Source organism: Dermacentor variabilis, chromosome 6 (genome assembly GCF_050947875.1).
Source record: "Dermacentor variabilis isolate Ectoservices chromosome 6, ASM5094787v1, whole genome shotgun sequence".
Taxonomy (NCBI): domain Eukaryota; kingdom Metazoa; phylum Arthropoda; class Arachnida; order Ixodida; family Ixodidae; genus Dermacentor; species Dermacentor variabilis.
The window spans coordinates 35,418,103-35,433,920 of NC_134573.1; the positions used below are offsets into that span (position 1 = coordinate 35,418,103).

General features: G+C 49.6%; 1 protein-coding gene across 1 annotated transcript; it reads left to right on the plus strand.

Moving 5' to 3' along the window:
• Nucleotides 1-643: 643 nt before the first annotated feature.
• Nucleotides 644-13,783, plus strand: LOC142586092 (uncharacterized). Its single transcript, XM_075697350.1, has 6 exons — nucleotides 644-888; nucleotides 997-1,153; nucleotides 2,153-2,309; nucleotides 10,587-10,812; nucleotides 13,007-13,081; nucleotides 13,595-13,783. The coding sequence occupies exons 1-6, from the start codon at nucleotides 649-651 to the stop codon at nucleotides 13,781-13,783; spliced, it is 1,044 nt and encodes a 347-aa protein (XP_075553465.1). The 5' UTR covers nucleotides 644-648.
• Nucleotides 13,784-15,818: the final 2,035 nt, after the last annotated feature.

The following is a 15,818-nucleotide window of genomic DNA, read 5'->3' on the forward strand; positions in this document are numbered from 1 at the left end:
AAGTCGCACGACAGCTATCTCTGGTGTCCGTCACTGAGGAGTCTGCTAGCACTTTACCGTCTCATCTCCGTAACGTGATCCATGAAGAGGTCGCAGAAGCGCTGCCGGCTGTTCACCAGCAGGATGTTGTGACTACACCAGTCACTTATGCTACATTTGCTGCAATGGCCCCTCGCACTGTGCCCGTGCGTCGCTTCCAGGAGCCTGTGCACCGCCCTCCCCCTCCCAACCCCTGGAACACCACTGCCATCACTAACCCATGGCGTATGCCGGACAATCGCCCTATATGCTTCGCATGTAGATGTCCCGGTCATGTCGCAAGGTTCTGCCGCCGCCAATCGCAGGCGTTCGATGACGATCGCCGAGCGCCCTATAGCCGCGTTTACATGAATTCGACAACTGGCGCATCGCATCGCATCACATCAACTTTCTAGCGCATCGCATTTATGTAAACTGGGCTAATGCGCCAGGAAAGCGCGTCACATTAATGCGCCAGGCAGGGGTGGATTGAGACGAGTAAGTCGACTTTCGGAATGCATGTAAACGCGGTCGCATCGCATTAGGAATTATGAGAACGGAATTTGCTGCGGACCTGCTGCCCTCGCCGAGCTGCGGCACAGCAACATCCGCCAGAAAATGGTAGCCCCGATGGAGACGCAGGATCCCGCCACAATGTGCTCGCCGCGAGTGTATTTTTCTGCGGAGGAAACGGCGGCCTTTCTAGCAATCATTAGTGAAATGAGAATAGGAGAGCTGCTGGACTCTCGGCGTCAGCGCAACCAAGTCCATTTTGTCCGTGTGGAAGAAGAAATGCGCCGCCTAGGCTACATTTGGACGTGGCAACAACTTAGGACGCATGGGAAAAATTTGAAGGGGAAGTATAACAAAGTAAGTATATCTGTTTATTTTTTTCTATACCCAGTTCGTCGAGCTCGCAGACGGCGTTTCCGGCTTAGTGGCTGTGCTTAAGATATTGTTATTTTGTGTATACTACAGGAAAGAGAGTTGCAGAAGCTGAGTGGTGCGGCGCCGTCGAAGTGGCGCTGGTACAGTGAAATGAGCGCTATCCTATCCCACCGTCCTATGGTTGAAGCCCAGGAATACGACGTGGATAGCGACGCAGTCAGCGAAGCGCAGGACAGCCAAACATCAGGTAAGAAATCATTTCATTAACTGCTAGGCTGTTACACATTCCGCAACGGCAGTGTAACAGCGCACTGGCGCTCTCGTTTGGTTAGCGTTTGCGGCCGCACGACGGCCAAACGACTTCGAGTAATATTGTAGTAGGTGAGAATGCTGCAACGTCTGGGCGCGGCGCAGCAGGCGCTGCAGTGTTGCAGGCGTCGCACGTCGATGGTGAACGAGTTGAGAGTAGCTGGAGAGCGTCGGGCGTTTTTATGTAAATAGATGCAAAAAAAAAAGAATTCGCTTTTCTCGCCAACCACTGCACCAAATTTAACGACGTTTGTTGCATTTAAAAGGAAAACGTAAAATATAGTGATTGTTCGTGCCGAGTTTTTTATTTGGGCCGTCAATTTTTTATTAAAAATTGCCAGAAATCCCAAATATTATACAAACGAAATTGTCAAGTTTGCAACTGTAACTCATAAATGAAAAACGATATCAAAATTCTGTGCAATGTATGTCATAGTACATCTAAAGCGGACAAAAATAAGTTACACGTGAATCTAAAAAAAAATTTAGTAATATGGAAGTACAGCTTTTGCAGAACCATTGTGCACTACTTAACAAATTCATGTAAGATATTAATTTACATATCGAATTTGCCCGCTTTGAATGACGTAATGGATGCCGTTTACAGAACCGCGATATGCATTCTTGATGCAGAGCTATTAATTTGTAAACTTCGTGCTTCTGTTTTTCCTACTTTTTCAATTTTTGAAAATTGTATTGCAAACTTCAAGCCCTAAATCGAAATTCTGCTACCAACAGTCACTAGAATTCAACTTCCTCTCAAATGCAACAAAGTTCATTAACATCGGTCCAATAGTTATCTACAGATTGTTATTCTACCTTTGATCGCAGTTTCCCTCTTAGCAAAATGTATGTGAAGATTTGTAGCAGTAAAATTTATTGCACGCCAACAATGTTTGTTACTGGCTTGCTAACATAATTTTATGCTGGATTGCAGAAAGAAGTGATGCCGACGGCTGGCAGCCTGAATCTGAAGGCAGAGCCCAGTCACCTGACGACACGACCCTGTCGACTGAACGCAGCAGCGGCCACTCGCCTCAATGCAGTTCAGCTTGTAAGCGGGGATTGCTCAATTATGTTTTTACATGCAACTTGTGCGTATAAGATAAACACAATGGCAGGTTTGATAGCTGTCCTTGGGTTACATTACATTTAGTTTCTCGTGTAGAACCGCACTTGAACAGTCCATTGCAATAGTGTGTTTTGCTGTATGCCTGCAAATCAGTATGCTTACACAGTAGAAAGTTTTGAATGTCAAATGTACCACTTGCCAAGAACAGTGTATGACTGTCATGCACCTGCAACCCGACTAGATACATACATGAATTGGTAATATCATATAAGCTTGGTATGTGCTACTCACCTGTTTTTATTTTGTAGGTATTAACTTGAAAAAAAAAACAGATTTTCTTTGTGCCACCCAGAAGCTAAATTTTCTACAATTTCTGCCAGAAGCCTGCGTCATTCACAATTTTCTCTTTATTATGTGCAGCAAGCAATGATTCGACTAGTTCTGCGCCACCAGCAAAACGTCCCATACGGGGAAAGTTAACGAAGCTTGCTGAGCTCATGCAAAAACAGCACAGCAGAAATGCCAACATGCTCATGGAGCATGCTCAACTTGTGTTTGAGCAGCAAAAGCAGTTGATGAAAGAAAGCAATGATTCTTTCAAAGAAACGATGACAGGAATAACTGCTTCGTTCTTGCAAGGAACACAAAGTATGCTAGCACAGCTAATTAGTCAGTCTCCACAGGCATTTGTGCAGCCATCACCAACGTTTACGATTCCGCCAGTGTTTCAGAATCACACATGGGCTTTTGGACAAGTACCAAACCAATATAATCAGCCAGCGCAGCGAAGCAAAGCCGCAGCAAGTCATCGTGCACCAGTGTTCGGACAGTCTGAAGAAGCTGTAAACCCGTTGAGTGTGCAAGGTTATCCCGGAGTGGCTACAAATGTGGAAGTTTCCGGCGACACCCACACAGGAAAAGACCAGCCAGAGGACACTTTCGTGTGATAACATAATTTTTACTTTAGAGCACGAACAATGGGTTCAGGCTTGTGAACCCACTACCAAAGAGGATGCTGTATGTACGTAACCGCCAAATAAACTTGTTCTTCAGTGTACATCTCTTAATTACACGTTGGTGAATATACCAACACCATTCACCACGATGCAGATCGCAGTGGAAAATGTGCTAAGTAATCGCACAAAAAGTCCCGCACTCCACAAGCAGACCTTGTGTTGACAGATCTCGTTGTAGGCTGCTGAAATACATTTTGCTCAGTGTCTCTCACATCTGCCATCCAAACATCAGCAACAGTGTCCCCCCTCTCTTCGCAAAAATTGTGCAATATGCACGCTGTAAGTATAATTTTAGGCATAAATTTGTAGTGGATATCAGCTTGCTTCAAGGTCACACGCCAGCGCCCTTTCAACCTTCCAAAAGCGTGAAAATGGTTCAAATGCCACTGGGATTACACTTACCGGCCTCGATCGTCCACTACTGCTTGCATATTATACGACGTCCACAACATTGCGTCCACTACTATGATATACATTAAACGATTCCTGTTCTCTAGATAGCTGTCCGTGGTAGGAGGTGTACCCTTGAAGTATCCATGGCAGAGAAGGATACGGTGGATCCCCTAGAAGCATGAAGGGAAGTGGTCTGCCTTGTAAAACCTTTTCTTCTTTTAGTAGCAGTTGGTCGCTCCTCTGGTACACAGAAGACAGCCTAAGAACGGTGGCATCGGCAGCACTACCTGGCACGCTGCATGTTACACTGCGAAATCTGAAAAACAGAAGTTCATTTATTACGACTGTTACGATGCTGTAGTTATCGTAATCTCGTAATGCCTTACACCACTGCAAAGCAAGACATGCATAGTAATTATGACACTTAACCAAGGACAAGCTTCTTATAGAATGAGCTTAAAGGGCTCAAAATGGTTCAAATGCCACTGGGATTACACTTACCGGCCTCGATCATCCACTACTGCTTGCATATTATACGACGTCCACATCTTCCTATTGACAAAGTCCCGATAACCCTTCTTGGGCACCTTAATAATATGTGAGCCATCAATGGCCCCGAATATCTGTGGCAGGTGGCATCTCATTTCGAAATTTCTTGCTATAGCTTCCGCTTCTTCTTTGGAAGGCAGTCTTATGAATTGTTTGAGGTAACGATCCACAAGAGTACAGCACAACATATAAACACATTTTTTACACTGCTCTTATGAACACCGAACTGATTTGCAACGACTCGGTATTCGGACCAGCTCGCCATACTATACAAAGCTATTGCCACTCTTTTTTCCAATGGAATTGGTTGTCGCACACAGTACTGCTTGGGCGACACAAATGGCGCCATCAGTTCGACTAGGTGGTTGAATGAACCACGACTCAGCCTGAAGTTTTCTTTGCAGTCAGCATCGGTGTACTCTTTTGCAACAATGCGTTCCCACCAGTCTGCAGAACGCGTCTTCATCAACACAGTTTTCTTCTTCTTTTGCATTTGCGATGAAATTCCTGCAGAATAAACAAGCCATTACAGTATACCTTGGTGCTGGAACAAGCACTACTGCAATATCAAACCAGCACATTTTAAGAATAAAACCTATGTTACTCTTCGAGCTGCTTATCAAGTGTCAAACCTAACTGGCAACACTCATAACAGCAGGCATTCAACAAAGCCAAACGAATGCACCACAGAGCAAGAGAATGATTGCCTAAAGCTATGTAATGTTATTTCAAAAGGAACACAAATAGAAATGAAATGTAGAGTCGTGATCAAAACTTTGTGGCCCACGGCATTAGCCAGAAATTAAATATTTCAAGCGCAGCTACGCGGCCTGGAATTGGATGAATACATTGTATTGGGAAAACGCGCGCGTACACGTTCGCACTTGATTTCCGCCGGAAAAGCCAGGCTGCGAAACAAAAATTGAAACTCGCGGCACCTTTGGTCCCCATACTTTTGCTCACGACTGTACATGCATGGCACCACACATGCTTCAGGCAAGAAATTAATAACCGTGACGCACCTTACAAAACAACCTGCATTGAAATACTCAGAGATCACTTCAACTCATCATAACAACACGGCAAGCTACTTTTACGCTACCTGCAACAACACGCTTGACCTACGAACCCGCGAAGACTGAGTTGTGAGGCAACAACAATTGAATTCAGCTTGTTTAAAACGCACTTTCTTAGTAGCCCTACGAGCGCAAAGATGTGTTCTCACCTTGCATAAGAGCCCACTGGTTGACGGCCAAACTCGTCGCAACTCCCGCTGCGTGCAAGCACTCCCTGCGGTAAGCTAACCAGATCTGGAGGCGACGCTGTTGCTGTGCTGTATGCAAGCGACAGTGTAGAGAAGGCCGTGAAAGTTCGTCCGCATCCACAACAAAAGCAAGAGACGCAAACGCAATGTTGCATTTGAAAACATCTTGATCGGAAATGGTACGCCAATGCATGCCGGCGCCGAGCCAAGAAAAAAAAAGGAGCGCGAAGCAGATGCGCCGGAAGCGGAAGCAACGCTGCTCTGCCTTTCGATGCGCGACACCGCGCGCGCCACCATCGCACCAAGGGTGATGCGCTACATGTAAACAGTGGCGCATCGCATTACGTGTGATGCGCTAGGAAAGGTGATGCGCTACTGGCGCATTCTGTCGCATTCATGTAAACGCGGCTTATGTGCCGCCTGATTCAAATGCGCCTTCGCTCCCAGACTGATCGCCGTCCTCGCTTCGAACGCCTCCGATCACCCTCTCCACGTCGCCCATCGCTTTCCCCTATGCGTCGACGACCCGTCCCTCCGTCCCTAACGAAGAGGGAAACTAGACCACGCAGTTCCTGAGGCAAGAACTGCGCAAGTGTCGACATGCCGAAGTCCTCCTCCTTTACCTGCCAATTTCATTGATGTGTTTATCGAAAATGTCGCCACAGTCGCCCTCGTCGGTACCGGTGCCGCTATTTCAGTTATGGATGCCAGGTTTTGCCGTTCGCTTCGTAAAGTGACGACGCCTCTGTCTGGATTGTCGCTACGAACGGCGAGTGCTCAACCCATCTGCCCTACCGCTGCTTGCACTGCCCGTGTGACCATACAGGACGTTTTGTACACGATTGAATTCATAGTTCTTTCATCTTGCTCCCACGCCGTTATTCTAGGATGGGATTTTCTCTCACGCCACAATGCCATCATCATTGCGCTCGGGCTGAGATTGAACTTTTTCACTTTGGTGACCTGGCCTCCATATATGCTCATCCTGCCGCTAAAATTCTCGTGAATGAAGACACGTGTCTTCCCCCGTGCTCTTCAGCATTCCTACCAGTCTTCTGTAGTACCATATCCGACGGGACGGTCTTCTTCATGCCCTCTCATCACTTTGTTACCAGAAAAGCGCTTCCTTTGCCCTTTGCAGGTCTTGACCTTGCCGCCGGTGTCAGCACGATGCCCATTTCCAATTATCTTTCGTCGCCGTATCACTGCTCTGCCGCGAATGCCTTGGTTACGTCGAGTCGGTCGATTCAACACGAATTGTCTCCGTCCTCAACGAAGTGCCTTCTACTGCCGACCATGAACTGAGTACCCTCTCCGTACCCGACTCAACATGGACTGGTGCGTTCAGCCCATTCATCGCCGAAGATCTGACGCACTCGCAGCGATCTGAACTTCTCGCAGTCCTTCAGCACTTCCGCCATTCTTTCGACGTTGCCCAAACATCTCTTGGCCGTGCATCGACGGTCGAGCATTACATCGACATTGGCTCTCACTCACCGCTGCGACAAAGACCATATCGCGTGTCCGCTACAGAACGTCGCGTCATTGCAGACCAGGTCGATGACATGCTCCGTCGAGGCGTCATGCAACCTTCCCAAAGCCCATAGGCCTCTCCCGTGGTCCTCGTCACAAAAAAAGACGGTTCCATCCGCTTCTGTGTTGATTTTCGACGGTTGAACAAGATCACGCTGAAGGACGTCTACCCCTTACCACGCATCGATGATGCTCTGGACTGTTTGCAGGGAGCCGAGTTCTTTTCTTCGCTGGATTTGCGATCAGGCTATTGGGAGGTTCCGATGGCAGAGGCCGATCGCCCAAAAACTGCCTTTGTTACACCAGACGGCTTGTATGAATTCACCGTCATGCCTTTCGGACTTTGCAACGCACCTTGCTACGTTCGAAAGAATGATGGATAATGTTCTGCATGGCCTCAGATGGAAAATCTGTCTTTGCTATCTTGACGACATTGTGGTGTTCGCCCCTGATTTCGCAACGCACGTGCTCCGCCTCCAGCACGTACTCACTTGCGTGACCAACGCCGGGATGCACCTTAACCTGAAGAAGTGTCGATTTGCTGTTCGTCAGCTCACAATTTTAGCCCATGTCGTGTCAAAGGAGGGCATTCGCCCGGATCCCGAGAAGCTACGTGCTGTTGCTACGTTCCCAAAACCTACCACTATGAAAGAGCTACGCAGTTTTATCAGCCTCTGCTCTTACTTCCGGCGATTCGTTCGAACTTTTGCGTCAATTATATCGCCTCTCACGCAGCTCCTTGGCGGCGCCAGAGATCCCCCATCATGGTCTCCAGCGTGTGATGACGCCTTCAAAACCTTGCGCCGCCTTCTCACGACGCCACCCATTCTTCGCCATTTTGACCCTCAAGCGCCAACCGAAATCCATACCGATGCAAGCGGTGTAGGCCTTGGCGCTGTGTTGGCACAGCTTCAACATGGCCACACAGAATACGTCGTCGCATGCGCGAGTCGCACGTTAACCAAGGCAGAGACGAATTACAGCTTTACAGAAAAGGAGTGTTTGGCCATTGTGTGGGCGCTTGGCAAGTTTCGCCCATATTTATACGGCCGATCGTTTGACGTAGTGACCGACCACAACGCACTATGTTGGCTGTCGACGCTCAAAGATCCATCGGGCCGCCTTGCCCGCTGGGCATTGCGAATCCAAGAATACGACATGCGCGTGGTTTACCGTTCCGGGCGAAAGCACTGCGACACTGACGCGCTATCCCGATCGCCGCTTCCCCCGAAGGCCAGTGACGACTCCACCTGCAAGTGTACATTATTCTCTCTGGACGTTCACACTATCGCTGCTGCACAGCGTAATGATCCCTGGACTGCATCTCTGCTAGACCTTCTCTCGGATACGTCGAAAGTTCCAGCGTCACGTACGCTTCGGCGCCAAGTTCCTCATTTTGCGATTCGCGACCACCTACTATATCGACGCAACTATGCCCCAGAGGGACGCACCTGGTTACTCGTCATTCCGTGAATCTTGCGATCTGAGCTCTGCTCCTCGTTCCTCGTCGACCCTCTGTGTGGCCACGCGGGAGTCTTCAAGACCTACGAAAGACTTCGACACCGCTATTACTGGCGGGGAATGTACAATTTCGTTCGAAAGTTCGTCCGCTCTTGTCATGAGTGCCAACGCCGGAAAGCGCCACCACACAACTCCGCCGGTGAACTCCAGCCTTTACAATGCCCATCCCGACCCTTTGATCGCGTGGGTATAGATCTCTACGGGCCACTTCCGTTGACTCCTGCCGGCGACAGGTGGATAATCATTGCGGTAGACCACTTAACCCGGTATTCGGAGAGTGCTGCTCTACCAAATGCTACAGCGCAGGAGGTCGCCAATTTCATACTTCGTCGTTTTCTCCTTCGTCACGGAGGTCCACGTGAACTTTTAAGCGACAGAGGCCACGCCTTCTTATCTGAAGTCATCGAACGGCTGCTTGCTGAATGCGCCGTTGTTCATTAAATGCACTGTTTATCATCCACCGACTAACGGTACCACGGAACGCTTTAATCGAACTCTTGGTGACATGCTCGCCATGTATGTCTCACCTGATCACAATGATTGGGACCTAGTTCTTCCGTTTGTCACCTACGCCTACAACACCGCGACACAGGCCACTACCGGATTCTCACCCTTTTACCTTCTTTACGGCCGTCATCCTTCGCACACCATCGACACCATTCTGCCCTACCGGCCGGAACCATCCGAATGCCTGCCAATCTCGGAAGCCGCCAGACAAGCAGAGGAATGTCGCCAGCTTGCCCGCCGATTCACTTCGGACGACCAGAACCGCCAAAAAGCCGTTCACGATGCCCAGAACTCGACTTCCACTTTTCTCCCGGGCGCTCTCGTCTGGTTCTTAGTGCCACACCGCACGCCTGGGCTCGCTTCAAAACTCCTTCCGAAGTACGACGGGCCATACCGCGTTCTCGAGAGAACATCAACCGTTAATTACCTGGTTGAGCCGCTAACGCTACCGTCCGACATGCGACGTGGTAACCGCGAAGTCGTTCACGTTCAGCGTCTCAAGCCGTATCACAATTCTACCGTCCTTCCAGAAAACTAAGTCGCCAGGATGGCTCCGTTATTTCCGCGGGGCCATTGTAAGGAAGATGACGAACGTGCGCACAGAGTCAGCAGCATCGGCAGCATCAAGCGCGCAGCAGAGGCTCGAGCTCGGGAACTGCTCGGTGCATCCGAGGACCGGCGGTCACCACGAACCCCAATAAATCTCCTTTATAACATATAGCGTAATGAAGAAGAGTAGCCTGCGCCTCAGCAGCATCGCCGCTGGTATGAGTTCGTGGTTGCTGTCCTTGGCAGAACTCTTGTGACTGTTACGCAATCGCCTGCATGCATTGCTAATAAATCTCTTAGCAAGTGGTGGAGGTGCTGAATTTCGATCAACCTGGAACTTCGGAGACGCACTCTACCCCCCATCATGCCCAACGATGCCTGCACTCCTCCGACTCCCCCAACGGCGCCACCCACCCTGGTTTGTGCCGGTGCCCTGCGTTAGCAAGATCTCCCTTTCTTCTCCGGCGCAGATGACAAAGGCGTTGAAGGTTGGATCGCCTCATATGAGCGAGTGAGTGAGCCAGTGAGACGAGGTTACCAAGTTGAAAAACGTCGCATTCTATGAGCGAGTAAGCGAGGCAGTGGGACGATGTTACCAAGTTGAAAAACGTCGCATTCTATTTCTCGGACGTTGGGAAACTATGCTTTCCAAACCATGAAGCCAACCTTACTTTGTGGTTGGTCTTCAAGGCCAGCTTTACGCAAGTTTTGGTCGGCTAGCAGTACGAAACCTTCGCGCAGAACAACGTTGGCGCACACGATCCCAAAAAGTCGAAGAGAATTTCACGAGCTATATTGAGGACATTGTTGACCTTTCCAAATGGGGGAACGCGTTGATGTCAGAGGAGAAGATCAAACAGATAATGATGCGTATTGAGGACGACGCGTTTTAAATGTTATTATCGAAGAATCCTCACACTGTCATGGAATTGACAAAATCATGTCAGAGTTACGACGACTTGTGCAGGCAGCGGCTTCGCGCCCGACGTCCCACCACGCCCGCCGAGTCTCTGTCAAGCCTTGGAGCCGAAGACAACCATGCTGCTCTGTTCATAAAAATTCAGGAGTTCGTTCACGCAGTGGTCGCCTGCCAGCTATCTTTGATCTTTTCTGTCCCGGAACCACCACCCGCTTTGCCACCTATGATCCCTGACTTCATTCAAGAGCAAGTATTCAAGCCGTTTCTCCAGCCCGTGAGCAGACACCAGTCACGGCACCTTTCACATACACTGAAGCAGTTTCTTGATCTCGTCCACACACACTCTTGCCGTCCTCTATTCATCGACCAACGACATTTTTGGCGCCATCTATGCCGCTTCCAGACCGACAGCATTTTCCCACTCCTGAACCATGACTCGGACCTTACCCCGACCAGTGGCGAAACCATAGATGGCCGTCCAATATGTTTTGCTTGTCGTGGTGCTGGTCACGTGGCGCGCCATTGTCGTCGTTGCATGCTTCTTTTTCCGAACATCTGGCGAGCGCCACCTTTCCCCGCTGAGTTTTCCGCTTCGCCTTCCAGCCTTCCTACCTCATCCTTTTCCCCTGATCGCCCAACCGCGTCTCCGCACCGCTCACCATCTCCACGTCGTCGCTGGCTTTCTCCGATGCGGCGCCGTCCCGTGTCCACCGCGCAGGACAACTTATCGCCGCAGAGGCACGAACTGCGTCCACGTCGCAATGCCCAAATCCTCGTCCCTCTCCAGCCAACGTAATTGAAGTGTCTGTTAAAGAAATCACCGTGCTGGAACTATTGTAGATACAAAAGCCGCCATATCCGTAATTTCCGCCGAACTCTGCCGCACACTACGAGAGGTTTTGTCGCCTCTTTCCGACTTCTCCCTTCGAGCCGCGAACGCTCAATATATTACGCCACTCGCGGCCTGTACTGCTCGTCTCTTCTTTCAAGGACTACGGTATACCGTCGAATTCGTCGTGCTGCCGTCGTGTTCCCATGAGAATATATTAGACTGGGACTTCCTTGCAAACAATAACGCCATTATTGACTTTTGTCACGCCGAACTCAAACTTTCTGCTCTTCTAGTCCTTGAGACGATCAAAAACCGCCCTTCCAGTGATAAACTCTGTGTCCGAAGACAACGCCGTCCTTCCGTGCTCTTCCCTACTTTTCCCTGTGTCATACGCTATTTCTGCTGGCACTGTTATCTTTACGTCCTATGATGTACTCATCCGCCCCAAATGTTCACCGCTGCCATTTGCTCTCTTTACTCTTCGCAGCCATGGCGTCATGGAAATGGTCGTCGACAATTACACGGCCTGCCCTTTACTTTTATTTCATGATGAATTTCAGGCCTCGTGCAACCGGTCGACACCTTTTGCATCTTTGACGCTCCTGCCGCTTCTACTTACTTGCGACCCTGCGGTTGATCAGTCACACCTCGACGCTTTCCACCGCTCCATCGAAGATGAAGCGTCATCTTCAGAACGAAGCCAGCTTATCGCACTCCTGCAGAAGTTCAGCGCTTCTTTCGACAGCGATGCTTCCGGTTTGGGCCGCACATCGACCGTTTTTCACCAGATAGATACCGGCAATCATGCACCTCTACCGCAACGCCCTTACCGAGTTTCCACCTCGGAGCGCCGTGTGATTTACGAACAGGTTGCTGCCATGCTCAAGAGTGGCGTTGTGCCGCCTTCAAACGGTCCCTGGGTGCCACCGGTCGTTCTGGTTAAGAAAAAGGATGGCTCTATTCGGTTCTGTGTCGAATACCGACGACTGTTTGCAGAGAGTGGATGTTTTTTCTTCACTGGATTTACGCTCCTGATACTGGCAAGCTCCTTTGGCACCATCTCACCGACCAAAAACAGCATTTGTAACACCTGACTGATCATGTGAATTAATCGTAATGTCTTTCGCCCTGTGTAATGCTCCAGCCCCTTTTGAGAGGATGATGAATAATAATTTATGCAGCCTCAAATGGAACACATGTCTCTGCTGCCTGGATGACTTAGTTGTCTTTTCCGCTAATTTCCGAATACATCTCAGGAGTTTAGAGTACGTTCTGAAATGCCTTACTGACGCGGGACTTCAAATCAATGTAAAATAAAATGCTGTTTCGTCGCCCGAGAGCTCACTATTCTAGGCCATGTTGTATGGCGAGACGGCACCTTCCGGATCCAGCAAGGTCCGCGCTGTCACCGACTTTCCACAACCAAAGAAGTTAAAGGAGCGTCAAAGTCTCCTTGGTTTATGCTCGTGTTTACGGCGTTTCATCTAAAATTTCTCCTCCATAAGTGCAGCGCTGGCAGCTCTGCTAAGTGGTAACAAAGAACTTTCTACTTGTTCGTTTCCCTGCGATGACGCCTTCACAATAATACGCCACCTGCTAACCTCGCCACCCATCCCCCGCCACTTCGATCCTGCAGCCACCACCGAGGTCTACGCCGATGGCAGCGGCGTCAGACTCGGCGCCGTACTCGCGCAACGAAAAGCGAGGTTCGGTGAGCATGTCATCACCTACTCGAGATGAATTCTGACAAAGGCCGAGGCTAATTACTCTGTTACAGAGAAAGAGTGTTTAGTCATTATTTGGCCGCTAGAGAAATTCCGTCGTTACTTGCATGGTGTTACGGTTGGTGTGTAGCATTCCGTGCTCCCGCATGGGTTGCAGAAAATAGCGCTAGCCTTTTCTCCTTCCCCACAATAACCACTTCTCTCTCTGCGAAAAGGATGCTCGACCACCATGCCTCATCGAAACGAAGGGTGAATTCAAAATTCGTTGTGGTTGTATCGTGGGGTTGCCGGTCTGGTTGGTGCCCCGCAGTGCTTACAGGCCCCTTTATGTGTGTGCGACTTGAAAGCAGTCCTTTCCATGAACTGTCAAGCTTGGCAGGAAAACTTCCATGAAGATGTCAAGTGGTAGAATGAATCAATCGCCCATCCACAACCAGACGCCCTTTCACGAACTGTCAACACTTTCCGCGAACCAAACAGTCCCCGCTGGTTGCGGCCAGAGGAAGCAGGCCCGTACCACCTCACCTAAGAGCATGAATCAGCAGCCCCATCCCCGACCAGACCTGCGGGTAGTCCCCTGCGGACGCAAGCCCGTACCACCTCACCTGGGAGCATGGATCCACAGCCTCATCCCCAACCAGTCGCCACCTGCGGAGGCGGGGCCGTGCAAGCTAATCGGCGAAGAGTGATCAGCTACCCATTCACAGCAAGACTCAGTGCCTGTGACGTGATGTTGACGTGAGAAAGATGGCGCCTACGACTTTAGTGGCCCTATTCAAAGGGCCCGGCAATGTACTTTTTCACTGCATTCTCTTCTTTTACATGTTTCACCAACCATTGAATAAACCATAAAGGTTTCACGCTAGAGGTCGTCCGTCCCTGCCTGATCGTCATGGTCTACCGTAAGCCTGCAACCTGCCGACAACGCCACGCTACCGAATAGGAACGTCGGTCGAGCTTCGATAAACAGGCGTCACAACTGAATGGCAGCGGGGGGTACCCTACCCTGGAGAACGCAACAACTGGTTGGCAGCGATTGGGATACGCTACCCTGAGTATCGTCTCATCTTCGTCCGGTGACAACGTTCGGAAGGAAAGTGTCCGGATTCATGATTGCATATGGTGAGTGTACGGCTTTTCTCCACTAAGATATCACTTGTGTTTACGTATATTTTGGGGAAGTACCGAGCAGTGATTTTTTTTAAACGTTGACGGAAGTTTTAAGTACTTCGAGGTTGTTATAGAGCGAAGGGTTAGAAGCACTAAGGGCAGCCATGAAATTGAAGGCATTAAAGAAGCCGGAATTGGTGAGCTTGGCCAGAGATTCGTGCTTCCAAATTGCCAAATCATAGAGAAAGCCGCAGATCATAGGGGCGATCGAAACGACCAGGGCAGATGACGATGAACTGAACGAACGCCTAGAGTGCGTTGCGGAAAAAAAGGAAGAGCGTGAGCGCCTAGAAGAAAAGGAAGAGCGCGAGCGAGCAGCACGTAAGGCCAAAGAAGCGCGCCACCTCGAAATGAAGCGCCTAGAGACTGAGTTCGTGAAAGCTGAAAATACTGAAAGACCTAGCACAGAGGTACGTGCCAGTGAGCGCGGAATAAAAGTCTTGATGGCAACCTACGCCGTAGGAGGGGACATAGGTCTTTTTCTGGTGCAATTTGAGCGCGCGTGTGAGAGGGCAAAATTCGCAATAAACACGTGGCCGCAACGCTTGCTTATGTTACTGCCACGTGAGGTAGTTTATATCATTGCCCGCAAGGGGAAAGAAGAAGCAGAGGACTTTGATGAAGTCAAAGCGAGTCTGCTTAAAAGTATAGATAATCAGCAGAAGCATTCAGGCGAAAATTCAGGCAGGTCGAGAAGACCAAAAGTGAGTCATACTCCAATTTCGCATACACGTTGGAGGTAAACCTGAAGGAATGGCTCAGTGAAGAGGGTGCACTCGGCGACGCGGAAAAGACAATGCAATGCGTTGCTTTGGAGCAGTTCTACCGCTGGCTGCCAGTAAACATCCAATATTGCGTTCAGGATAGGCCAGGCATAGACACTATCACGCGAGCGGCCCATCTCGCTGAGGAGTACGTAACTCGCCGTGCGTTCGAAGGCAACGCAGCTCCTAAGAAGGAGGTGAATAAATATAGACATGACAAGCCAGCGCGATGGTCGAAGTCGAATCAGTATAAATTAAAGGTGAAATTCGGTGAAGAATAGCGACGAGAACAGCAAGGGAAGGGAGGAGTCACCCGAACAGAGGGCAGAAAGACAACAGAAACAAAACTTTCGAGGCCAAGAAACCAGTAGTTCGCTACAACTGCCAGCAAACAGGGCATATCTCCGTGGGGTGCGGAAATCACCAAACTAATGTTTATGTCACTAAGTAGTAACGAAGAAAATCTGAACTTGTCAGAACCGTACATTCGAGACCTTTTGGTAAACGGCAAACCGTGCCGGTTGCTTCGCGACTCGGCAGCCACACTGGACGTGGTGCACCCGTCGTACGTGGAGGAAGGCCATTTCACGGGAAAATGTGCTTCGATAAGGCAAGCCGTAGAGGCCTCCAGTGTTCGCATCCCGGTTGCAAAGATTCGCATCGAAGGCCCCTTTTGGAGTACTGGACACTGAAGCCGCCATCTCGGCGCATCTCCCGCCGCAGTATCAATAATAATAATAATAATAATAATAATAATAATAATAATAATAATAATAATAATAATAATAAT

What these genes read in the sequence shown, in the direction of transcription:
- LOC142586092 (XM_075697350.1), top strand. Translation starts at nt 649, where the DNA reads ATGGAGACGCAGGATCCCGCCACAATGTGCTCGCCGCGAGTGTATTTT. An exon ending in TCAAGCCGTTTCTCCAGCCC is followed by an intron (nt 10,813 to 13,006) that starts GTGAGCAGACAC and finishes TCGATCCTGCAG; the next exon opens with CCACCACCGAGGTCTACGCC. An exon ending in GCAACGAAAAGCGAGGTTCG is followed by an intron (nt 13,082 to 13,594) that starts GTGAGCATGTCA and finishes GGTTGCGGCCAG; the next exon opens with AGGAAGCAGGCCCGTACCAC.